The sequence below is a fragment of the Mobula birostris genome, chromosome 5 (assembly GCF_030028105.1).
Source record: "Mobula birostris isolate sMobBir1 chromosome 5, sMobBir1.hap1, whole genome shotgun sequence".
NCBI lineage: Eukaryota > Metazoa > Chordata > Chondrichthyes > Myliobatiformes > Myliobatidae > Mobula > Mobula birostris.
Window position 1 is genome coordinate 49,816,060 of NC_092374.1, and position 26,817 is coordinate 49,842,876.

At 39.6% G+C, this 26,817-nt stretch overlaps 1 protein-coding gene across 10 annotated transcripts in view; it reads right to left on the bottom strand.

Annotated features, from left to right (window-relative positions):
* Positions 1-26,817, bottom strand: part of LOC140197686 (receptor-type tyrosine-protein phosphatase delta) — a 606,878-nt gene that overhangs the window by 217,938 nt on the left and 362,123 nt on the right. For all 10 annotated transcript variants that reach the window (XM_072258000.1, XM_072258002.1, XM_072257999.1 and 7 more), the window contains exons 5-8: positions 12,798-12,986; positions 9,500-9,610; positions 6,172-6,441; positions 4,831-5,412 (exon numbers count right to left, since the gene is read on the bottom strand). In XM_072258000.1, coding sequence (XP_072114101.1) covers positions 4,831-5,412; positions 6,172-6,441; positions 9,500-9,610; positions 12,798-12,986 — 1,152 coding nt within the window. The remainder of the gene's footprint in view (positions 1-4,830; positions 5,413-6,171; positions 6,442-9,499; positions 9,611-12,797; positions 12,987-26,817) is intronic.

Below are 26,817 nucleotides of genomic sequence, written 5' to 3' on the forward strand. Positions count from 1 at the left end.
CAGAAGAACAGACTGAAAGCCCTCGGAGCAAATGAGCTTGATGATTGTGTGTGCTTGGCCTTTGATTTCACTGTGATAGACCAGGCCAGTCACAAATAATGCTTTGCACCCTCACTGGATGGATACCTCTTTGGAACAGAGGCCCAAAGAAGCTATTTAAAGCAGTGTAAAGCTCTTCATCTCTTATGTGAGGGATTGGCCGTCAAACAAGATAGGTCTCCATAGCTCCCCAAGAATCACAAGATCACTTAATCCTTAGGGCCTTTGTAGATACCAAAATACCATCAATGGGGCAGAGCACTGTTCTGAAAATCTAAGTGTCTGTCAGATCCTCCACAGAATTAAAGTGCTCATTCCAAATGGGAAAATTCTCCCATTACTACAGGTTAAGACTGAGCCTGCAACTGTAATTGTTGACAAAGTAATCCTGTTTCTCTGTACATCTAATGGCACTGACTTGCATTTCTTGGAACATCTTCTTCAGTGATCATATTCAGAAATCAAACTGTTTGCCTTTTGTTTAGAAAATACAGATATATTTTATCTTCCATGTTCAGATTTTTTCCACTTATCAACTGGAAAATATATGAATTGTGAATTCCATCAAACACACAAAACCCTGTTCCCAGCTCAGAATCCAAATTTCTGACTGCATTGTTACATTTAGCAAAGTGACCACCTGCATGCATGGATGGCCATTGCGACTGATTACATTGTTCGGGAGAGAATATCATTGGCATGGTGGGATGAACATATGAAAGTTCTTGCCTCCAGTCCCGTGCAGAAATTAACAGACTCAGGATGATGCAAGTACAGATCCTTACGATGCACAGGACATAAACTTCCAGGAGGTTCAGTGCATGTCTGATTCCAACCACCTCCCCCCCCCCCCCCCCCCCCCCCCCCCCGTTCATGTTATGCACAATGGTTTACGGTGTGAATATGTACCTTTTGGTTATAATTCTGCTTGTTTCTTTTCAAGGTTTTGGATGGAATATACTCTAGAAAAGGATCAGAATTTTTACCCTCTGATGAACAGTGACCAAATATAAATATCAGTTGATTAAATGAAGGACTTTGTAGGACAGGTCATATTTGTGGCATATGGTTGAATTATCTGGTGGCTTACTGATCAGATAAATAGACTGCCCGAAAGCATCTGACTAATTTTCAGACAAGCATTCATTCCCAAAAATGATAAAAAAAAAATTAGAAATGTAAATTCTTGCCAGATCAATAATTAGTGATGGGAGGTTGAAGGATTAAAGTATCTCTGTTGTACAAAGGTTTGTATATAACCATATAACAATTACAGCACGGAAACAGGCCATCTCGGCCCTTCTAGTCCATGCCGAACGCTTTTTCTCACCTAGTCCCACTGACCTGCACTCAGCCCATAACCCTCCGTTCCTTTCCTGTCCATATAGCTATCCAATTTTACTTTAAGTGACAATATCTAACGTGCCTCTACCACTTCTGCTGGAAGCTTGTTCCACACAGCTACCACTCTCTGAGTAAAGAAGCTCCCCCTCATGTTACCCCTAAACTTATACAAAATACTTGTTGCAATCTTCCTGAATTTTCATTCTGAAATTAGGTCCAGAGGTTTCAGTGGAACTGAATTTCAGATGCTAACTGTAATGCACTGCATGCTACTCTATTGCACATTTGGTGCCTTTTTCAAATGATGATACCTCGGATTAGGCATTGTTCTGCTGCTGCAAGAAGGTAATATTCAAGGCATTTGTACCCCATACACAAGAATAAATGAATTTGAGAAATAGAAAGGGTTAATTTTTGGACTGGCAGAATTCAGAAACACCAATTCTTCAGCACATTCAGGAACATTGAAGGATTAAAAAGCTGTGCACCATTGAAGGATTAAAAAGCTGTGCACCATTGAAGGTAGGAGGAGTAATAACTTGTGTGGACAGGAGTATAAATAAGCAAAAGGCAAAAGACAGATTAGATGATTGGTCAAAATGATGGCAAAGAGATTTCAAGGTGGTAGACTGCAAGTCTTCCAAGAATGATACAATGGCCCCTTTAGCAAAAGTACGATTCAGGTAATTTTACAACAATATGGGAATTGTGTGTCCATGTACAAATCACTAACATCCATGCACAAGCAAAGAAGTAATCAAAAAGCCCTGCTTGTACTATAGCCACTGTTTTGACAGAGCTAGGGCTTCAATAGTTACATTTTGAGGACATAGCTTGTACTTCTATGAGCTTATAATATTGAAAGAATGATCCAGTTCAGGTATTTAAAATGGCGATGGAATTCAATTGAACAGATGCAGATAAACACTGGTTTATTCTTTCACCCAGTCCCAGGTGTGTGGTTTGCTCTGCTTCTGGAGGCAGTGTTGACTAGGGATGAGAACTATAAGATGCTTCAAGTTGTACTTAACTCTCTCTCTCCTAGCCTTTAATAAGGATAGTTAATCGACTCGAGAGGAGATCACTTACGTTATTAAATAATTCTATTGCCAAATCTTGGCTCAGTTTTAGCTCTCCTGTTTCTTCATTAGGAGGTTCTAGATACTTGAGAAATGGAACTATATAGCCATTTCATTGTAGTGCTGAGGGAGTTCTGAAACACTGTTGTCTTGCAGATGATGATACACTAATGTTTAGTCTTCCCAACTTAGGTGGACGCAATCAGAAGGCAGGTCCTCTCAGTATTGGAACTAATTAGACCTTCTTGCGCATAATTTCCCTGTAGCATCACTGTAATCATATCTTCAAATACTCCTTCACAGCTTGCAGAATGCTTTGGGTGCAAGAATGCAAGATGTGACGAAAAGTCTTTCTTTCTGAACATATAGCTTTGAAGGACTTTATTTATAACAAAACTGGTGAACATTTTACTCCATCTACCCTAAGACATGAGGTGCTTTTGGTTTTACCATGGCTCTGGAGATTATACAAGTCTAGAATCTAATTCCCATTTTATGCTGGAATTTATTAACTGTCCCATTTTGTAGTTTTAGTTTAAGCACTTGTAAAAGAGAAATAAATAAGCAAGTGTGCTGGCACGTACAGTTAAATCCTGTTGCAATACTCACATCTAAAGAAATTGGAGTATTAAAATAACTCTGATGGTAAAACACTCTTGAACACATTCTTCATCAGTTTGATTTGACCTAGTCTAGTCAGACTCTGTAACCTGAACCAACATCAATGCAGAGTTCTGCAGACAGCCTGTGAGATATTATGGAGCAGAGGCACCTGACAAGCTGAGGCAGCACTGTTCATTTCCCAATATTGTTTGTTTGAACATTTCCCTACTGATTTACCCCGCATTGACTTACTCTCCAAAATGTAAATCTATTCTGGTGAATGTTTTGTTTCTTGTGACACGTGGATTAAAATGGCTGACTTCTGAATCTGATACCCAATGTAAAACCTCAAGTTAATGCCTTAGAGCCTTGCCAGGATGATCTTGGCAAGTCAGGCCACAGTGCACGATGAGTATTGGAACCTGATCTGCAATGTCTGTTGAGGAAGCAAGCCTTATGAAATGAATACTGCATCACAGTGCACTTTGCTCAAATCCCCTGGGCACTCAGGATGGAGTTCAATTCAGTCTGCGAGCAGAGCAAAGAAAGTCACATCTGCACTTTGTTTCGTAATATTTTGGATAAATTAAACACCTCACCTTTCTGGGATAATAAATGATAGAAGATTATTTCCTCTGATTTCATGCATGGTAAAAACACTGACCATGTCATCTTAAAGTGCACCACCCTCTCTGTATTATGTTAAAAAATATCTGTGTATTATTTAAGGAGCATCTAGACAAGCTATGGAAGGCTATTGACTGAATGTAGGTAAATTGGGTTGATGGAGATAAATACGATGCTGAGCCTGGACACAGTAGAACAAGTGGCCTCTATCTGTACTGTACAACTCTGACTCAATAGATGAGGACATTTGCATTTTTGCTGTCAGACACATCTTCTGTTTTATTCTTGATGCAGCTTTGATGAGAATATCGGAATCATTCAGAACACATCTGTAAATTCACCGAGATGCAAATGAAAATCACACTGGTAACCTTAAAGCCTTAAGCCAATAAATCTACCTGAAGTACAGTCGTAAGTTGCAAATTCAACAGAAAATCCATCTAATTATGGTGATGTATAACCATCCATATTGACCAAAGTGTACTCTGTGCAAAGCCAGCAGAATATTCCAATCAAGTGTAAATCATAATCTGTATTGTCAGCAAGAACTAAAGCAATGTTTAAAATTTTTCAGTTTTAATCCATGCCCTATCTATGGTTATTATTTTTGAAATAAAATCCAACATTGTTGGCATAGCTTCAAACAAATTTAAACAGAAGTAATAAGTAATATGAATGGCAGATGATGCAGAGACGTCCGGAGCAATGTGTCACCTTTGGCTCTTGTATTCCAACATTATCACCACCTCAACTAATACCTTTATGTTGTAATTCTCAGATCCAATTTAATTTGTCTCCTATACAAGTCCTTCTACGTTACTAATGCTCACAACTGTGGTGACACTTTTAGCACTTTTTCCACCATGGTGACATTCCAGCATTTTTTCTAACAACTAGCCTTTAAAGGTGTTGATATTATCTGACTAACATCAGACAAAATATTAATATGCACTTTATATTTACATTATCCAGAATGGCACTAGTCTGATTCTGTGCTGTATGATACAAGCACAAAACACACATCTCCCTCTATCAGCAAAGAATAATTACCATAACGTTTACAAAAGGAAACTATCTCACAGCACTGAGAAAACTTGGTGTGAAATGAGGAAACAGTGTCCCAAGGTGGACAACTCACCTCCTTGCTGAGTTTTAACCTGTATCTCAGGTGAGTGCGGTCCATCTCCAACAGAAGTGAAAGCCAAAACACGTACAGTATAGGTTGTCTCTGGGGTGAGGTTTGCAACTGTAGTCATTCTGCTGTCATCTACGATATGCTTCTGCCAGTTGTTGATGTGTTGGTGAGGATCCATAGTGTAATAAACTCTGTACCCACGAATCTGGCCGTTCGCCTCCTCTGGCTCCTCCCACTGAATCAACATAGTGGTGGTGCTCAGCATCCGCGCCTGCACAGAACGAGGGGGGCTGGAGGGCGCTTGTTCCCCAGTCCGCGTTTCTACCGCTTCGCTTGGTGGCCCTTGCCCAATATTGTTCACGGCAATAACTCTGAATTCGTAGTCTGAGTATGGGCTTAGTCCTCCAACAATGTATCGTGTTGTAGCTACCCCACCGATCTCCTGAAACGGCCCATCTGAATGCTTGGGCTTGTGCTGCACAATGTAGTAAGCCACTGGCTCTGGATTTCCCGAGTCCCAAGTCAATGTGACACTCGTTGCTGTGGTTTCAGTTACAAGTGGAGTGCCTGGAGGTTTCGGCAAAGCTGTAGATAAGAAGCATGATGTAAGCACACCTAAATAGCTCTGCAGATTTTGGATCTTTTCACTTACACAATACAACTACCACACAGGCTTTGATATCAGACGTTTAACACTGGTGTTCTATCTTAGCGTATGTACGTTATGAAAGGGATAGATAAGATAGAGGCAGGAAAATTGTTTCCACTGATAGGTGATACTGGAACTAGAGACATAGCCTCAAGATTTGGGGGGAGTAGATTTGGGGTGGAGATGAGGAGGAACTGCTTTTTCCAGAGGGTGGTGAATCTGTGGAATTCTCTGTCCAGTGAAGCAGTGGAAGCTACCTCAGTAAATGTATTTAAGACAAGGTTGGAGAGATTTTTGCATAGTAGGGGAATTAAGGGTTATGGGAAAAGGTAGAGATGAGTCCATGGCCAGATCAGCCATGATTTTATTGAATGACAGAGCAGGCTCGATGGGCCAGATGGCCTCCTCCTGCTCCTATTTCTAATGTTCTTATGTTAAAAGTGATGTTTAAGAAGCTGTTAGAGACACATGCCTCTGCAGGAAATAGGAGGATATTGATCATGTACTTGCAGAAAATATTTAGTTTAATTTAGCATTGTGTTTGACACAGACATCATAGAAGGGCCTGTAATATGCAGTATTATTCTATGTTCATAAAATTTAGTTTTAATATCATCACACAGCTGTGTAACATGCGAATGACACACCTTTAAGCTTATTACATGTATTTGATTTTCTTTTTAAGCATGATTCACCTTTGACAGTGACTTCTGAAAATGCCTCTATAACTCCAAGAGTTGACATGGCCACACAAGTATAATTTGCAGATTCTCGGACATTGTTGAGTTCCAGAACATTCCGTCCAATGGGCATGTCATCTTCAGGAGTCAAGTCTTCTGCTCCCAGCATCCATTTCACATAAGGCATTGGGGAACCCACAGCGACGCAGGTGATATTTACACTTCCACCAGGCATGACTTCGTGGCTTGTCGGAGGGATAGAAAACCTTGGTGGGACACGTCGAACTGCAACAAAACACAAAAAGGTAATAACATGTACAAAAGAAGCATTGTTCTGCAGAGTATGCATGACATGCATTCTACAAATATCTGTCCCAACGGAGAACTATATTACACATTTGACTTTAAACATAAACTGGTAAAAATAATTATTTTTATAAAATTTTCAATTATGTTTGCATCAGTTCTAATCATACATAAATTTAGATCAAACCTATCAGTTTCCCACATTGGACTAAACTACGGAATAACATTACACATACATCATGCACAAGATATATTAATAAATACACACAGGAAAAGGAACTGGAGGATCAACAGCATGCTTGAGTTGAGTGCAAGACCAACTTCAATGCTGCGTATTTCCAGTTGATGTGAATTAATGTGCTTGATCACATTGTCACATCAGAGCCCTGGTACATGTCATCTATAGTACATTGAAAATGCAACTCATTTTCTTTCAAACTCAGTCAAAGTGGATGCAGCCTCAAGACCTTACACTAACATGTAGACATAGATGCACATTTGAAAACAAGACGAAGCTTGATACTTCGACTGGGTCTAGTCATGCAAGCAAGCATATGACTGATTGTTGTATACCACCATGCTGAAAACAATTAGAAAGGGAAACATATTAAAGAAACAAAATGAACCTGAAAAAAAAGAGACATAAAGTAAAATACAAGATCAATAGGGGAGGGGTGGGAGGAGGAAAATAGGAAGGAACCAAGCAAGAGCATATTAGAATATGCTGCTACTGTAGTATTATACCTTAAATCCAAGGTAGGGAAAGCCAGGTTAAGAAGCAAGATTTCACTGGCAGCATTCAAAGTGGGCTATGCATTCACATTAAGCAGAAGGCAGTGGAAGCCAGATTAACTGGGTTATTTGCACTCAGTGTTACTGCAAATAAGTCACGAAGTCAATAAGATATTTAGCATATAAGCACATTTACAGGACCAAACCACACACAGGGAAAACAAGACTAAAATTTTAATAAGTTTTTTTTTTAATCAGTGCTCCTGCTTAGTATAGCGAACAGACTTTGCTCAAATGCCTGCGTTGTTTCTTCGATCTTGACTACACAGGCAACATTGTAAATGGAGCCTGCATTGTAATTCACTGGGTCTGGCCAGGAATAAAGTTCAAACTAGATAAAATATTCTACAAGAAACTTCTGAACATAAATATGCAGTTGAATTACTAGCTGCAATCCTTTCCCTGGATTTGTTTATTTTATAATATACATACATGAGCTGTTTTGAAAAACGTGCTGCAAGTTTATTTTTTGTAATGACCCATTATGACCTTCTGAGCACTGATGGCTGGCAGCATGGGTAAAGGAAGAAGCGATTTTTAGACAAAGATCACACGCTACAATAAAAGCAGGAAGAAGCCAATATTAATATAGAATTTGCATTACAAGACAATTTATTCCACTTCTATGGAAAACAGAAACTACTCCAGAGGAGATCTTTTTTATTTATGCTTTCGTAATCCTTGTACTACAAAGAATAACACTCCAATTTTGGTTGGTCTCCCTGAGCAACAGGCATCAGTGAAAATCAAAGAGCAGGAACACTGACCAATTTAGCAGCTCACAGCTGGCCATGCATTCCCAATGCATGTCATCACCCAACATGCACCACTGCCTGATGTCATTAGCTCACAAGCACCAGCCGCCACAACCAAAAGCATCATATAAGACATAACATTAATCACAATGCAGCTACATTCATTTCAATTTTTTTTTCTTGCTATTTCAATCAGTAGTTCTTAAGGTGGGTAAAAAGTAAAAAAACACACCAACCTTCTCGCAGCTCTGAGGGATGTAGGGGGTTTGATGCAGAACACAATGAAATGAGGAAAGGAGAAAAACAAGGGAAACACAGAGAGAGTAAAAAGGCCGTATAAAGGCTTTCAACTGCTACTAGTACATTTTATCTAGCTCTGATTAAGCCTTTCTACCTCAATTTCAAATATCACTATTTGTTTGACGTTACAATGTTTGCCCAGTAAGCTACAACTAGCATCATATTGAAATGTTCAGTCCATTTGCTGAAACAACCAATTTAACCTCCCTACTGCTACAGAGAGTTTATGCCATTATCTAGAAGTCAAGATCACTTGGCTTTCTGGATAGTTTGCAATCATAAAACCCTCCACTTGTTAAATGCAGAACAGAGTAAAACAACAAAGCAAAAGGGAAATAATCCAAGAAGAAGCTAGTTATAGCCCAGGAGCACCAACACTGCAGTAATGAGCTCAAAGCTGTTACATTCATTCTGAATTTTTCTTCTTATGTGATTCACATGGCAATGAAATCATATCTTTAAAAAAATCTGTTCATCAAATTTCAGATATACTCGTCAGAAATAAAATACAAAATAGCTTCCTGATGCTCATCTCAGTGTTCTATGTGGAGAGACACTCAGGTTGGAAGTGAACAAGGAGGATGAGAGCCGACGGTTTCTAAAATCACATTATTTCTTTGTGGTTATAACTTCAGTGTCTTGAAACAATTCAGGGTGAAAACAAGACAGCTTTCAAACGCAGTTCATTACTGAAGTGCCAGGAGCTTGCAGGTGTCTCTGTAGTTTTATCAAGAAGGAAAAGAAAAAGAATCAATTGTGCTCTGCTGGTTTTCAGATTGGAAGGCAGTGTTTACACACAGTCTCTCCACCCCTTGCTCCTCAGGACTTAAGTGCAATCATACATATACCCCAGTGCTTGGAGTCAATTATTAATGATTAGTAGCACACCAAGCAATTGTTATATGAAACAAAAGTAGTAAAATAACAAATATAAAGCACAGATTTAAAATTAATGCAATAAAATAGAAGTTAAAATGTAAAAATAATATACTTACAAACCCATCTCACAGGATAGATTGGGTACTGTATGTTGATTGTTAAATCTCTGCAACTTTAAATTGTATAAGACTTTTTGTCCTCTACTAAATCAGCTAGAGTACATCTTTCCGTTCTCTAGTACAACAACTATTTACATATAGATCTAATCCCAATGCCCTGAATAGTGGATGCCAGGGTTTTATTGTTCCTACCTCTCACATATAGATTGGCAGGGGCAGAATAACGTGTACCAGCACTGTTTGTTGCCACGCACTCATACTTCCCTTGGTCTGATTCTTCACTATTCTCTATTTGGAGGGCACCTGCATAGGATAGAGAAAACAAAAATGTGCACAGAGAACTGTTAGAGAACGCTTTGTCATTTTAGCTTCTTTATTTACTCATTCAAATCCTTTCAACATTATGAAAGGACTTGTCTGCGAAGCTCCATTCAGCGTCGAGTCATTGCTTTGCTAAGGTGAACAGACAGAGTGGATGTGATGGGTAAGTTAGTGAAGGACGGATTTCACACCATCAAAACCGGCAGGAGAATTTTTTTTTTGGTTTAAATGACTTTTCACAACGAAATCCTGCTCTGGGCAATTCACTGGTCAATGGACGGGTGAGGTTACTTCAAAGGATCATGGCTTTTGTATAAATAAAAGAGTTAATGTTAAAAAAGTCACCACAAAGATTCGAAATTGTTGAAAAAGGCAGACATGTTCTCAAGAAACATTTTCTTCAGTCAAAAATGTGCAGCAAAAACACAAAAAGCTGCTCAAAGTGAAAAAAAGAATTTTGGTTAGTTAGGCATAATCTCTCAAAATACCGTTCAAAAGACCTTTTAAAAAGTAACTCTTGCTATACATACAACCTTGTAGGACATAAATGTAATTATTGTGCAACTTACAATCTTTCAGACCCTTTTGCTGAAAAATAAAAATACATAAGAGTAAATTGGATGAGTAAAGAAAAATTCACACTTCGTCTTATTGTAAAGTGGTGGCTTGAGTCAATTGGAAAGATAAACCAACCTCTGCCGCTGGACCCTCTAGGTCCCAAGACACGAAAAAATCCACCAATGGGATTAGTATTTGAGTGTCTGCCCATAAGATGCAAGAAAAATATTCAAAATTATCATCTGAATTTACGCGATGGGTTAAAAAGAAAAAAAGAGCAGCGCTACCATCTTCACCGCACATCAAAACCTTCACAGGTACTTCCGGCTTGTGAGTCTTGAAGAAGCTGGTCGCTTGAAAAACTCGAACACGCAAATCCGTGAAAAAGTTTTTTTTAAAAGAAAAAAGTATCTGGATAAGGAAAGTGTGAAAAGTGTTGGTTTGAAGAAGGGAAAAAGAAAAAGTGAAGAAAAATGACAGATCTCAGTTCCTGAGGGTAGGGTAAAAAGGTGACAAAAAAAATAATTATTCCAGGTCTTTTGCAGATGCTCCTCAGTTCACCTGATCTTACTGTCAAGACCAAGTACGGCTATGCAGGTCACATTTGAGGAAGGGAAGGGGAGGGTTACCCTGAGTTTGTAATAGTACAAAAAAGAGGGACAAATGATATGCTGTGACTGGATATGTACAAAGGACAATGATATGCAGTATCTAAGCATATCAAAAACAAAATCCTTTACATCCAAAACCAATAAAACAGACACAACAGGAACATCATTGAACAGAAAACAAAGTGGACAAAGCAAAACAGGAAAGGATGGACATCTTTACATGACGAACATGAGAGATATGATAGGACAGAAGAAATGAGAAGGATCAATTCTGTGAACGTTAGTTCAGCACTCTTACCTCGTATTGGCGTACCACCTGGGTGGATAATATGAATGCAAATAAGATTAGAAAGAAGAAGCATTAGTACGAGAAGAAGGAGGCTAGGGCTTTGGAAGATAAAATCAAATTAGATTTACAGAATAAAGGTCTAGAAAGAAGCTGAATTACTGTATAGGTAAACAGGATAATATTAGATAGTATTAGGTTAGTAAAGCAAGTTGTACCATAAAGACAATGTCCACTGTCGGCGACATTGCTGCTACCAAGCAGAAATTGACTGTGAATTCTTAGAAGATTGGTCACGTGTTTGACAGCCTAGAACCTTTAACATATTTAAAATTTTTTAAGCAAATATCGGAAACGCTGTTGACTTGGTGGATATAACTACTACCATTTAGGTTGGATTATGTCATCTACTCAACTACATCTAAGTGAAATTTGTGTATCGATTTTTCTTTAGACAGGTGTATCTTACAGCTGATAGAACTTTTTGTGGAAGTGTGTGCCACTACGGAGAAATCCAGTGACTACACTAACTGTTAGTAAAATGCATGCCATGCATTTTAATCTGAATATGGAATTAGTGGGGGTGAAGTGCGCTTCAGAACTAAGCACTTACCAAAGGATTCTGGAGATTTAATACGGAAAGAAGAAAGACAGCATAAAAATATTATTATATTCCTTATAATTTGGCACAAGTTTTCAGAATTAAAGCTTTAAAACTATATCATCTACTTGACAGGTGAAAATTAATCTAAATTCACATTAACATGTTAATTTACACAATTCTGCTGACAACAAGCAAAGAGGCAGTTAACAAGACGACTTAAACATCACAGGACAGGTCAAAGCTGAGAATCCTGGTAACATAGGTGATCAAACATCTCAGTATAGAAAGATATAGTTACTAAAGTGAATGTAAACAGATTCTTACAGACTACCAGTGGGCACTAGCAAATGTTTAAGCATGTTACTTAATAAATTTTGGATCAGATAAAGCTCATCTATTAGCTACAGCAAAATAAGAACTCGGGAATGCAGGTTAAAGTATATTAAAGGCTTTCAAAGGTACTGCCATGGTCAAAGATAGCAGAAAAAGCTAAACTCTACATGAAAAGCAGGCTTCTGTAGATCCTGATATTTTATCTGGAAGGTTTTAGTGTGCACACACTACTGTGGCTAAAAGGAAAAATGTTTCAGAAGCAAAAATTAAACATCAACTTTAGTCATTTCCAAAGATGCCATTGTATAGTCAGATATAGAAAAAGTACTGTACACTTTGTCAATGAAATGGAGTAAAACAACTGTATTTTTTTTTGCTAGGTTAAAAATATAGAGAAGATAGAACAAAATACAGTTTGTAGATTTTAGGTTGAAGATTGTTTTTAAAAGATTTAAAACCGTTTTGTTCGCCTTGCAATTCTGAATGAAGCCCAATGTTTTGAAATTAATCCGTTTTTTAAAAAAAATAAAGAAAACAGGGAAAAGAAAACATGGATCTGTTAAGTACTGCTGAAAGCAGTTTAAAAAAAACCATCAAAATACAGTCACAGCAGTGAGCAATATGGAATTAACAGAAGCTGCACACACAGACACAGGAACAGGCTATGGCAACATCACAGACATGGACAACACACCAAAGTACACATAAAAAGGATAGGTGTAAAATAAAATTACCTATAAAACAATCTACCACGTGATAACAGAAACAAGACCCTACCTGACCGTAGCTGTTTGATGCGTCCATTAGTACTGCTTGTATCAACAGGCAGGAAGTCTTTGAACCAAGTTATTTCAGGGTCTGGGTTACCACTTGCTGCACACAGCATGGTGGCTGTCCGTGTTCGCTCTACCACCTTTAGCTGAGGACCCATGTCTATTGTAGGATAACCTGCAGGAAGCTGATCCTCTGAAAGAAAGGACGATAGAAGAAACACACACACAAGCCAGTTAATAATCTGCTTTGCAAGCTACTGCCACACAGATAGTTAATGCAGAATTTCAATCCTATTTGGATATAAGTTCATTTCTTGAATCATCTATACAGCATGGTGAGATGAAGAACAACATCAGTCAAAAAGCCACCACTCTTCACCAAGTGCATCAACACTTCTGAATAGACCACTGAGAAGTCGCATAACCTTTGAAACTACCTCATTAATGCAAATTGTGAGCTAATGCAAAACTCCAAGTCATGTTCAGTGTGCAAATGTGGACAATTAATTTTGTTTTATTCATTAAGGTAGTAGTTCTGTATCAAGGATTTTGACTCGATTAAATCATATTACTATATTAAAACATATTAAAACTATATTAATCAGATTAAAACATATTACCATCTAATTATTTATGGTGCAACTGTAACGAAAACCAATTTCCCCCGGGATCAATAAAGTATGACTATGACTATTTATATCAGCACTGTACACATGAAGATAGTTCTGATTTCAATGCTGCTGAATATAGTAATCAATATTATTACTTAAGCAGAGAGCAGACCATGGTTATTTTAATGCATATGGGTACTTAGCCCTTTAATTTTCAAACTTGAATGAAGTTCAATTACTTGTTCCAACTGGATATCTCACTGAAATAGCTGAAGTCTACATCCACCAGCCCAGCTTGCCAATGCCTAGCACAGCACAGAAGCTGCCCCAACAATGGACAGTCTCTGAGACTAAGTCATTATCAGCTTTGCTCCCACTACAATACCTCTGCCCCACTGTGCAGTTAGCTGAGATAGGCTCTGCTTTGTCCCATGGTTCCTGTACCATTGACTGCTAAATTCCTGGGATTTACCCTTCCACTAGTCATCTACAGCCTGCCTCTTGGGGACAATGTTTGAAGTCCAGATGGCTCAATACCACACATACATTGATGATGCCCATCTCTGACCTCCATTTCACTGCTGGCTCCTTCAGCTACCTTGGCAATGCTAGAATGCCTGATGGATGATCTGCCTCCACTTAAACAAAAGCTACTGGACAAACAAATAATTAGTTTTCTGTTAGATGCTTTTTGAGTGATGTTTTTGGTTCGAATATGCATTCAGTTGTTGCATGCTCTGGAAGCCATTATAATGGCATCAGCACTTGTACAGTTATTGTACTGATTATAACAGGCTAGGGGGGTAAGACGAGGTATAGAACTGATTATAATAGGGGGGAGGGTGTGCAACGTTACTGAACCCAGCTCAGTCATCATGTTCCTAACTACACTATCTTGCCTATTCTCATTGGCCCTCCGCGTCCTTGAGTTAGGCAGCATGATCTTGGTATTCAACTGGGAATGCATTACAATGTCAATGTTAAAATTGCCTGGGTTGTTTGATACTGAAGAACCCAAATATTTCTGGATTGAGAAACAATCACTGGCTAAGGAACCCCTTCCCAAAATGCAACTTTTTTTTCTGCACTACATGAAAGAATTTAGTCCAAAACCTAATCCCAACTTCAAGTATTTGGCACTTGAAGTTGCATTTTTCCCCGGGTATTTTGTGAAATGGTCGTGGAGGCTAACAAATGTGTGCAATGCTGTCCACCTGGGACTCATGAATGGTGTAGGTAACTCATAGGGCAGCCTTAAATAGGCCAGCTTAAGGCTAGTACTGTTAAAGAGACCAACCTCATTCGTCCTGTGGTTTTCTTGCACCCAAAGCTTGGCTTGTATCAGGTAGGCCCCTTAGATTTTTTTTCACTGCCAGTTCCCAGTCTTTTTTGTGCCCCCCCCCCATTACTTCTCCAACCACCTGCATCTGGCTGCAGCACTAATTTTCTCCTTGATTCAATCACATCCCAAAATGTAAACGTCCAGTTCCTCATTCTCACTGTCCTTTCTCTTCCCCAACCATTCCTCAGAGTCACAATCTTTCAACCACTGATATCCTACTCGACAATATTTCATGTCTTTTATCTGAACTGTATAAGCCCCCTTAATCTTCACACCAGTAAGAAGAACACCCCTAAATTTCCCTATCTCCACCCTACAAAATCCTCTCACCTCCTGTAAAGTCCCAAATGAATCCTTTTGAAGAACATGGCATCTTTTTGAAGGCATTATGTTGAGAACTAGACACAATATTCCAGCTGTAGCACTCTTCTAAAGAATTGACATCTCCTTTTGCTTTTATACTCTATACCACTACTTCTGACACCAAATTTCTTCAAAGCATTTTTTTAAAAAGCATTCTGAATTGTTTTCTCATTTTCAAAGGTTTGCAAACATACGCCCTTCTACGTTTACAATCCATTTAAAACCATAGACCTAAACTAGAAAGGTACATAAAAGATTCATGAGGATGTTACTGGGATTGGAGGGTTTGGGTTATAAGGAGAGGCTGGGTCCTTTTTGCTTGGAGCAAAGGCTGGAGGAGTGACCTTAGACTATATAAAATCAAGAGGGCCACAGATAAGGTAAATGGTCAGCCTTTTGCCTGGAACAGAGCAGTGCCAATCACAAGATATTAAAAGGCACTTGGCCAGGTACATAGATAGAAAAGGTTTAAGGTCATACAGAACATACAGAGGCAAATGGGACTAGCTCAGAAAGACATCCCAGTTAGCATAAACAAGATGGGTTTTAATGTCTGCTTCCATGCTGTATGAAGCCATACCTCAAGGTCTATATTACCTTCCTTCAACTTTACGATTAAAATGAAGCATCTCCACATTTCTGCAGATTAACATTTACTTTGTCATTCACCTTACCATTTCACCAATCCCTCCCGGCATTAGAGTTGAGAAATTTAACCGCAAATTTGGAAATTAAGTTTATGCTGTGTCTTGTCCTTTAATAATGGCTAATTCAGAATACCACAGTGCACTTTACAATGTCCTGCACCATTATCCTCTGCTCGAGCCAATTCTAACTCCAAACAGCCTCACCACTTTAATCCTGAGATATCAATCATCCGAATATCCATTCTTATATTCTATGTGTGAATTTATTGATTGAGTCTTGAAAATAACTATAAGAAGCATCAATGTTGCTACTTGCATCAGTTCTCTCCACTTCATCAAAATGTGTGCAGGATGAAACTAAGGGGAATCTCTGCAGAAGCTGGATATTCCAGCACAGTCAATAGCAGAGGTCCCTAAAACATTGATTCCAATAGGAAAGCTGGAATAAAAAAAATAGCTCTGGAATTATGATGGATAAAAAAATCAGTCTCCTATTTACAAAGGACTTCAAGATGCCACCAGTGAACAACGATTCCTTGGGCGACAACTTTCAGATAGCAAATCTAACTAAATATTTCATTTCTTCAACGCATTTTGCTTGTTCTTTTTGTCTTGTTTGTGTTATGGAATCTGCTGGAGCCTGTGACACACAGCTTGGAACTCGATCCAGCATTATGCTGTATCAAGAGAGCTGCCTCGTGAAGATCAGAGACGGGAGGCAAAAAAAGTCTGAGAACACAAGGTGACTCATGGAAAACACCAGAGAAGAGGAGCGGCAGTCATGAATGACACGATCTTGAAGCAGCGAGGATGATTGAAGCATCAAGGTGAATGCAGAGCTGGTCAGAGATGACTCCTAACAGAGAGGGTCAGCAGCTGGATCTGCACACTCAACCAGGATCAGTGGTGTTTGGACGTTCAGCACCGGATCAGCAGCATTTGAATCCAGGTTGCTGGTCACTGTTTATGGAAGGACTGCATTCGTACGACTGCTCTCCTCGTATGCAGACAAAAAGACCTTTCCCGTATTCTGAGATTTATGTAATTAGTAGACTCTACTTTATATTGGTTTCATAGAAACATAGAAAATAGGTGCAGGAGTAGGCCATTCAGCCCTTCGAACCTGCACCACCATTCAGTATGATCATGGCTGATCATCCAACTCAGAACCCTGTACCCGCCTTCTCTCCATACCCCCTGATCCCTTTAGCCACAAGGACCATATCTAACTCCCTCTTAAATATAGCCAATGAACTGGCCTCAACTGTTTCCTGTGGCAGGGAATTCCACAGATTCACCACTCTCTGTGTGAAGAAGTTCCTCCTCATCTCGGTCCTAAAAAGCTTCCCCTTTATCCACAGACTGTGACCCCTCGTTCTGGACTTCGCCAACATCGGGAACAATCTTCCTGCATCTAGCCTGTCCAATCCCTTTAGGATTTTATACGTTTCAATAAGATACCCCCTCAATCTTCTAAATTCCAACGAGTATAAGCCTAGTCGATCCAGTCTTTCATCATATGAAAGTCCTGCCATCCCAGGAATCAATCTGGTGAACCTTCTTTGTACTCCCTCTATGGCAAGGATGTCTTTCCTCAGATTAGGGGACCAAAACTGCACACAATACTCCAGGTGTGGTCTCACCAAGGCCTTGTACAACTGCAGTAGTACCTCCCTGCCTCCCTGCTCCTGTACTCGAATCCTCTTGCTATGAATGCCAGCATACCATTCGCCTTTTTCACCGCCTGCTGTACCTGCATGCCCACTTTCAATGACTGGTGTATAATGACATCCAGGTCTCGTTGCACCTCCCCTTTTCCTAATCGGCCACCATTCAAATAATAAGCATCACACATCAAAGTTGCTGGTGAACGCAGCAGGCCAGGCAGCATCTCGAGGAAGAGGTGCAGTTGACGTTTCAGGCCGAGACCCTTCGTCAGGACTAACTAACTAAACTCTTCCTAGAGATGCTGCCTGGCCTGCTGCGTTCACCAGCAACTTTGATGTGTGTTGCTTGAATTTCCAGCATCTGCAGAATTCCTGTTGTTTGCATTCAAATAATAATGTTTTCCTGTTTTTGCTACCAAAGTGGATAACCTCACATTTATCCACATTAAATTGCATCTGCCATGAATTTGCCCACTCACCCAACCTATCCAAGTCACCCTGCATCCTCCTCACAGCTAACACTGCTGCCCAGCTTCGTGTCATCCTCAAGCTTGGAGATGCTGCATTTAATTCCCTCATCCAAGTCATTAATATATATTGTAAACAACTGGGGTCCCAGCACTGAGTCTTGTGGTACCCCACTAGTCACTGCCTGCCATTCTGAAAAGGTCCCGTTTATTCCCACTCTTTGCTTCCTGTCTGCCAACCAATTCTCTATCCACATCAATACCTTACCCCCAATACCGTGTGCTTTAAGTTTGCACACTAATCTCCCGTGTGGGACTCTGTCAAAAGCCTTTTGAAAATCCAAATATACCACATCCACTGGTTCTCCCCTATCCACTCTACTAGTTACACCTTCAAAAAATTCTATGAGATTCGTCAGACATGATTTTCCTTTCACAAATCCATGCTGACTTTGTCCGATGATTTCACCGCCTTCCAAATGTGCTGTTATCACATCTTTGATAAAGGACTCTAGTATTTTCCCCACCACCAATGTTAGGCTAACCGGTCTATAATTCCTCGGTTTCTCTCTCCCTCCTTTTTTAAAAAGTGGGGTTACATTAGCCACCCTCCAATCCTCAGGAACTAGTCCAGAATCTAAAGAGTTTTGAAAAATTATCACTAATGCATCCACTATTTCTTGGGCTACTTCCTTAAGCACTCTGGGATGCAGACCATCTGGCCCTGGGGATTTATCTGCCTTTAATCCCTTCAATTTACCTAACACCACTTCCCTACTAACATGTATTTCCCTCAGTTCCTCCACCTCACTGGACTCTCTGACCCCTACTATTTCTGGAAGATTATTTATGTCCTCCTTAGTGAAGACAGAACCAAAGTTTCCTTCAGTTTTTCAGCATTTTCTTTCTAGTGGCCAATTAGTGGTTGGGTGATCTGTTAATTTTTGTGTATAGGAGGGAGGGGTTGGGGGATTTGCTTGTTCTTTTTGTCCTTTTCTGCGAGTAGGGTGTCGGGGATCAGGGATTGTTATGTGTAGGGGGTCAGTATTTGTTACTGTGGCTGTTCTTTGCTGCAGGGGAGGGGGAGTTTTGTTTCTTCTCTTTTTCATGCCGGGGCGGAGTTGATGTATTTTCTTCCATCAACACCCATGGTCTTTCTGTATTTAACAGTTATCTGGAGTAGACAAATATCAGAATAGTAGCGTACATGTATACTTTGACAATACAATGAGCCATTGAACCTTTCAAAGCACCCTTCACAACAACAAGGTGTACCAAAGTACATTCCAACAAAAAAAATATGTTGCGTGATTGGTTTAATACAAGAAACACAGAACATCTGAGTAGAATTAGAGAAAGCTATGACAGAGGATAAGATAATATGCCTCATTGTCAAAATAGACCTACTTACCCTAAACCTACTCTTTACATTCACATCCAGGTATTTTTTTTAATGTGGTGAGGATATTTGCCTCTCCCACTCTTTCAGACAATTCCTTCCCAAAACCTTCAGGACAACTAGATAAAAAAAAGTCCCCACTCTCTCCTCCATTCTTTCTAAAAATTGTTTATATATCCAGCCTAGGATTTCTGATCTGTCTGCTGAAAGAAACAGACATTGATTTTTAAAAATGTAAATACAAGGAATTCTGCAGATGCTGGAAATTCAAGCAACACACATTAAATTTGCTGGTGAACACAGCAGGCCAGGCCAGGGTCCTGATGAAGGGTCTCGGCCCGAAACGTCGACTGTGCCTCTTCCTAGACATTGATTTATTTGAATGATTCTCTTAGTCTCTTGTCTCTGAAGAAAATAATCCTACCTTACGCAGTCTTCCTTAGAATCACATGGCCAGTCTTGAAAACATCTTCATTAAATCTCCAATGCACTCTCTCCCATGTATAATTCTTGCACAACCTCCCTGATCTTAAGATTCCATGCCTCAGCTAATAGAGAAAGCCCTGTCTTTTAACTGTCTTATTGATCTGTGCTGCTTTCTTCATGCATATGTACCTGTATGTTCCTTAAGGTGTCGTAGGCATGGGGGTTGGTGTGTGTAGTGGGAATAAGGTCCCACTCCCTATAAAATGCTCACAATGGTGTGCGCATCTGACAACTAAGACCAGCTCCTGGCCTTCATGTGTGGCTTAGCTACTGAGCCCAGTGGAACTGTTTCTACTGACAGGGTTACTGGTGCCTTCAAGCCAGTCACTTTGGGTAGACTGCGTTCATCAGCCGTAGCCAGCAGTTCATCTCAGAAAACTTTGATCTCAAACCTCCTCTGCCCTGTAGCTATACCCAGACATGGGGAAAGCCAGAGCTGCTGTCTCAAAGGCAGTCCTGCAACTTCAACAACTTCATGGGTAATAGCTTGATCTCCATATCGTACTGCCTTAGCTTGCATATTGACTTCAACAGCTGGAATGCAACATCCATGGTCAACCCCGACCAATGAAAGGCCCTGTGCCTGTATATTCCGTTCCTCAACACCACTCATTATCCTGTCATTTACTGTATATTCCTTGCCTTGTTACACTTCTGTAAGTCCATAAGTTTCCACAGGATTAAATTCTATATGCTATCTTATTGCAAAAAATGATCAATTTAATTCTAGAGCTTCCCTGGTTATTGTCAATGAAATGCCCAAACTTTGTCTCTGATTCATGCACTGATATTTAAATCTAAATCATTCATACATTTTACAGAAAGCAAAGTAACAAACTTTAAGTTATGTGAGCCCCATAACAGTTTCAGTCACAAAAGCGTCAATCCCAATTTTCTTCCTGCTAACTTCCGATCCTCCTTATGACATGATTTCATGTTTTTGACCATGCCAGCTGATTTGCACAGAACTACATCACACAAACAGCACCACGATAATAACTAAAGAATGCTTTATTTCAAATATTGAGGATAAGGTTCACTGGGAAAATATGCTACCCAGATGCTCTTTAAAATAGAGCCACTTTTGTTTACATCACCTGAGAGAAAATATGAACTGCCATTGCATTTGAAAGACAGCAAACTCAAACCATGTGACACAGCTATTAGAGCCACTGCCTCACAATGCCAGAGATGCTAGAATTTGCACATCCTTTCAGTGACTGCATGGGTTTCCTCTGGGTGTTTTTGCCTCCTGCCACATCCCAAAGATAGGCTAGCGGTAGATTAACTGGGAGCAACAGTAGGGTGGCAGTTAGCACGCCACTGTTACAGCGCAGGTCGTTCCGGAGTTCAGAGTTCCATTCCAGCACCATTCTGTAAGGAGCCTCTACACATCCTCCCTGTGGAATACATGGGCTTTCTCCAGGTGCTTTGGCTTCCTCTTACAATTAATTGGTCATTATTAATTGTCCTGAGATTTGGTTAGGGTGAATTGGGGTTGTGGGTTTGCTGGAGTGGCTTGGCTGGAAGGGCCAACACCCTGCTGTATCTCTAAATAAATTAAATGACTGACCAATGCACATTGCCCTAATGTCGAATTTTCAGGAAGTTGTTGACAAAATAGGTTTAAAATAGGATTGATGTAAATAGGTGGTCAATGGTTTGCATGGACTCGATGGACTGAAAGGTTTGCTTCCTTGCTATATGACTCTGTAGCAATATCTCAGAAAGAGCAGCACTCCCTTAGCACAGCATCGTATAGCCATTCAAATTTTTGTGCCTAAGGTTTTGATAAGGACTTCAACCCAAACTTTCTGACTTATTCATGAAAGATACATCCCTGAGCCATGATTAGCTACACTGAAATATTTCCTTTGGCATTCTGGTAACCATATGAAGAAAACTATGTGTAAAAGGATTCAACCACGGTGCAAATGAGAAAGCAATTTAGCCAACTTTTGGAAACTGTGTGGGAAGATTGCACAATTGCAGGTTGGTGCAATTTTACCAGTAGAAAATAAAATGATCTTTTACGAATTTTGAGGATATCTATAACATTATGCCTGAGTTACGATCAATACCTTCAGTTGCTACACTATTCAATCCGGAAGTGAACTCCTAGCTAGAATAAACAATGCTTAGATAGGAGGTGCTGAAAAGAAAGCAGAGTTTGACTGAATTTGTAGGTCAAAACTTTTCCTCACAGACAGGAGCATTAAATCAGAGGTCCCAGCTGGAAAATTACTAACCTCTTTATGTTGCTGTTGAAAGCATGATATAGATAGAAGCTGCTGTTATGCTCAATTTTATTATTCTGTATAAATAGGGAGCACAAGTGCACAATACAGTAATAAAAAAGCATCACTGGAACTAAGCTACTTGCAACATGCCATGGGAGTAATAAGTATTTGGCTTTTTCAAGTTAATGGGACAATGGCCACCTTTGAAATTCATAAATTTTCATGTCCCATACAGAAAGGTCAAAGTAACCTTGAAATATTAAATGCTGTCATTAATGGTAACAATGACCTTGTGGAAGCAACTTCTAACCCTAGGGTGAGAAACTTTGTCCAGAACTGCCAGGATTTTCCATAGGTCCTTTGTTCCACCACCTCTGGTGTATCCAGTTTGACTCCTATATCAGAGCCAGCCTTTCTAATCCGTTTATTGAGCCGGACAACCAGTGTGCAAAATACAACAAACTGGGCAAATACAAAAAGAAAGAAGAAGAGCAAACAAATAATAGCAGCAATCAATCAATCAATAAATAAATAAGCAGTAAATGTCAAGACCTTGAGATGAAGAGACCATAGGTTGGGAGTACAGTTCTGTGATGAGGCAAGTGAAGTTGAGTGGTTCAGGAGCCTGACGGTTGATGGGTAGTAACTGTTCCTGAACCTGGTGGTGGGAGTCCTGAAGCTCTTGACCTTTTTCCTAATGCCGGCAGCAGTCACAGAAAAATAGAAAAGGTTCTCTCTCTCTCTCTCTCTCTCTCTCTCTCTTTCTCTGAGAGCCTTCACTTCCTTGAAGCTTCCACCTCAAAAATAAACCTAATTATATGTCTCTCATTAGCGGCAAATACCACAACTAAGCTGAGCATTTTAATTCCAACATTTTTTTTGGAGAGAATCACAGTCCATGTGGAGAAAACTGCAGGCTACACCAACTCTATTAGTGTCTTAAATTTCAATCAATGGTGCCATTTAGAAATGTAAATGAGAAATTGATATTCTAGTGAGCCATTTGTTAGATAAAGTTTCTCAGAAACTAGCTAGTATGTTACAATATATTATTATTTCTCAAAGGATTGAAGTTGAAAATATTACATTATTCAATGTGAAAAATCAAACTGCTCCTTTAAACGAGATCCATCAATTGTAATGCTATTCAGTTGCTTGGCAGCATTAAAATCATTTACTGTTGTAAAGATAAGCATAATATGCAAATACAATAACAGAAAGCAGAAGTGAATTATGGGGCAATTATATCACTAAGTTATTTAAATGATGTAAAATTGAAAAGTTCATACAACCATGTACAACAAAAAAAACTATTTAGCAGCTTAAACAAATTCACTGGTATTTACTTACTGTTACAACATTGTGAACTTTGGTATGTGCATATGGGCACAGCATTATCCACCACTGACAGCACCTACAGGAGACATTGCCTCAAGAAGGCACCTCAACTGGCAAGAATTTCCACCATCCAGGTTTTTCAGGAGTAACATAAGCCTGAATTCCCAACCACTATGTTCAGGAACAGCTACTTACCTTGAATTGAGTCACGGACTGACCTGCACAATCTTAATTCTACCTCTGCAATGGAACACTACGGACCCCCGCTTGCTCTATCATGGATTTGTCTCTGATTATGTCTTTGTTTGCACTAACGTATTGCTTTTTCATAGGCTTGCATAATTAATGTATAATTTATATTTTGCATCTTGTCCACAGCAATGTGCCTGCAATGTCACTGTACCTCTTCATTCTGGTGTACATGATAATGACATATTGTTTATGAGTTAATGGACCTTTCAGAAACACAATGGTGGAGGAGGAGAAACTGCTTGTGAACCATTCATCAGAATGAACAGGTTCCTGTACCTCCACCCGGATGATAGTAACAAGCAGGAATCTCCCAGATTGTCAGGGTCCTTGGTGATGGATGGTACCACCTGGAGCATGGTCTCGTGAAAATGTCCCCAACGGTAGGACGTGATGGAGCTGGCTGTGTTGACAACCCTCTGCCTCTTGTGATCCTGTGCACTGGAGCTTTCATACCAAGTGATCAGGCCTCATCTGCTAGAATATGCTAACAAATCTGTATCAGCGAAAACCAGTTTCCCTCTACTTACAGCATGAGGAGTGTGAGCGAGCTACAGGAGAGCAGGATTCAATAATCAGAAGCAGATCTGATCTTGTGTTAGGTAAGAAGTGCAACTTCAATTGTATTCTGCAAGCAAGTCTATTTCAGAAGACTCATGGATTCAGCATTGACACAAAGGCCGCCAACAAGATGCTGGATTTTTGGTCTGTATTTGAATCTTCAACGGCTGTTCACCCTAAGCTCTCTCATGACTCCCAGCAATGGCTACAGATGAACATCACAATTTCAAAATCCCAGGTACAGCATAGGACGCTTGGCTAAATCCTGAAATTACATACAGTTAATGAGCTCAGATGTGAGGCTGATTTGGAGTCATGGTACAAAACCAAAGACATTGTGGACCAATAAAAATCATTCAGCTGTGACACTAAGACAAAAAGGAGACAGTGTTAAGGCATTCCCTTGCAGACATAAATTTCATAGCCTTCATGGCAGGTTTGGTTCGACCCAGGAGGAAATTGTTAAGTATCGTTTCCTTGTCACTTGGGAAATTCGAAACAAGTTGAAACTTCTTTACGCTCACTGCATGGAATCTATCCCCATGGGCACTGAATTCCAGCTGTGAAGCTTTAAAGGAAATGGACAGATTATAGTGCACCCACCAATTATATTAGCTCAGGAGATTTTGTTTAAACTGGAAGATAAATGTGCTTTCTCACAGGAGTTTACTGTTCTTTATTTTTATATAGAGTATAAATGATAGTAGAGTGTACATTGCAAAGTTCTTCTTCCCTCAGGGGACTTAAACAATCCTGCAAAACAGAAAGAGCACTTCACAATTCACAGATCTTATCGCCTTTGCCATTCTTGAATGTGTTCTTTAGCGTAAAGTCATTGTTATGGTGCTGTTATTTTTGCACAGTCTTTTCACTGGAGAGCTAAACAGGGTTTATATTTTCTGATACACTCACAACACGCTGGAGGAACTCAGCAGGTCGGGCAGCATCCGTGGAAAAGATCGGTCAACGTTTCGGGATGAAGGGTTCCGGCCCAAAACCTCGACCGATCTTTTCCACGGATGCTGCCCGACCTGCTGAGTTCCTCCAGTGTGTTGTGAGTGTTACTTTGACCCCAGCATCTGCAGATTATTTTGTGTTTATATCTTCTGATAGTATTGCCAGAAATTTTGGTCAAGAGATCATTGAAGCAGTTATAGCTCATGAAATCTGTCACAACTATTATGACATTTAAATAGATCATATTTGATGTGTCCTTAGATTCTGTTTACCTGTCCCTGCTACAGATCCCCTAACGGATCTTAGCTGATCAAAAAAAGCTAACGTCCTCAGGGCTGAAGATTTTCAACAACTGAGACTTTTCAAAGTAGTAATTTCCAGAATTTCACTTTGGCTGTGTTGATAAATTTCTCCAATTTTACCTTTAAATGGCTTTCCTCTAATTGTCTTTTCTGGTTCAAACACCAGAGAAAAGAGTTTATCCATATTTAATCAACTGAGTCCTTTTATTATATTTTTAAAAACTCTAACACAACCTTAGGGACCACAAGGATGCTTTTTAAATATATGCAAATTAAAAATGTAATTCTTCTATTTGCTGAACAACCCTCCAAAGATAATGCTTAAGTTGAGGCATGACGTAATGGCATTATTACTTGAAACCAGTCAACATAAAAGATTCCGAAATCTTCTCATGAACATATTTAACAGTACCATGTACAGTTTCTGTGAACTGCAACTTGGAACCACTAAATGTGCTTGGTTTGAATGTTCATTTGGCTCTCATATTACAGGACAGGTGTGGTTGGATTTTCATTTAACCTCATTCTTTTCACAATATCCCATAATCAAAGTGATAACTACAAAGGTTATTAAATTTCATGACATATTCGGAAAGTAGAAATTCTTCCCAAATATACAATGTGCTTAAACTGATGACAACTTGTAAGACTAACTTTTATAAAGTATTTGTCTGGATCTTTTAGAAAATTCTAAGTTGTATAGTTTTAGCTGTTTAAAATGTGGAGTTTAACATGTTAAGAGACTGCTAAGTAGTAACTAAAGGAGTACGATGCATAATCTAGAATTTTCAGCATGTATGCCTATCCTGAGTACAGGGATCAATAGAAAAAGAGTGAAATGAAGTAGCTAAGCAGAAAATATGGTTCAAGAGAAAATTTGGTAGACACAAATTGGCGAATGAAGCAACTGTTTGAACGCTATTCAGATACACTATAGGACAAGACTAAATTGTTATTTACGACATCTGTGGCCCTTATCTTGAAGCACATTATCTTTGGCAACGTACATCTTCACGTGAGAATACAGAATTAAGCAGACTGGACAAATGCATTTACTTCCTGAATGGTTACACAAAAGCAATTGCTGGAGAACATGCCTGTTAGAGTTTTCCAAGAATGCAGATGCTCAACTTGCTCTTACTTTGGCCACCTGATGATGTTCGGTTACTCAATGTACTTGTGTCTCAGAATGATTCTGAAACGGAGCCCAACACAGCACCTAGACTCTCGCAAAAGGTCCTTCCAGCTGCTACCATTGTACTGCAGATACAACGTCTTGATAATGCACGTCACCAGCTCTGGGACAGCTTCTATCCCAATTCTACAGGACTCTTGGACAAGCTTGATCTCTTGATCACTCAATCTACCACATCGTAACCATTGCACTTTTTGTCT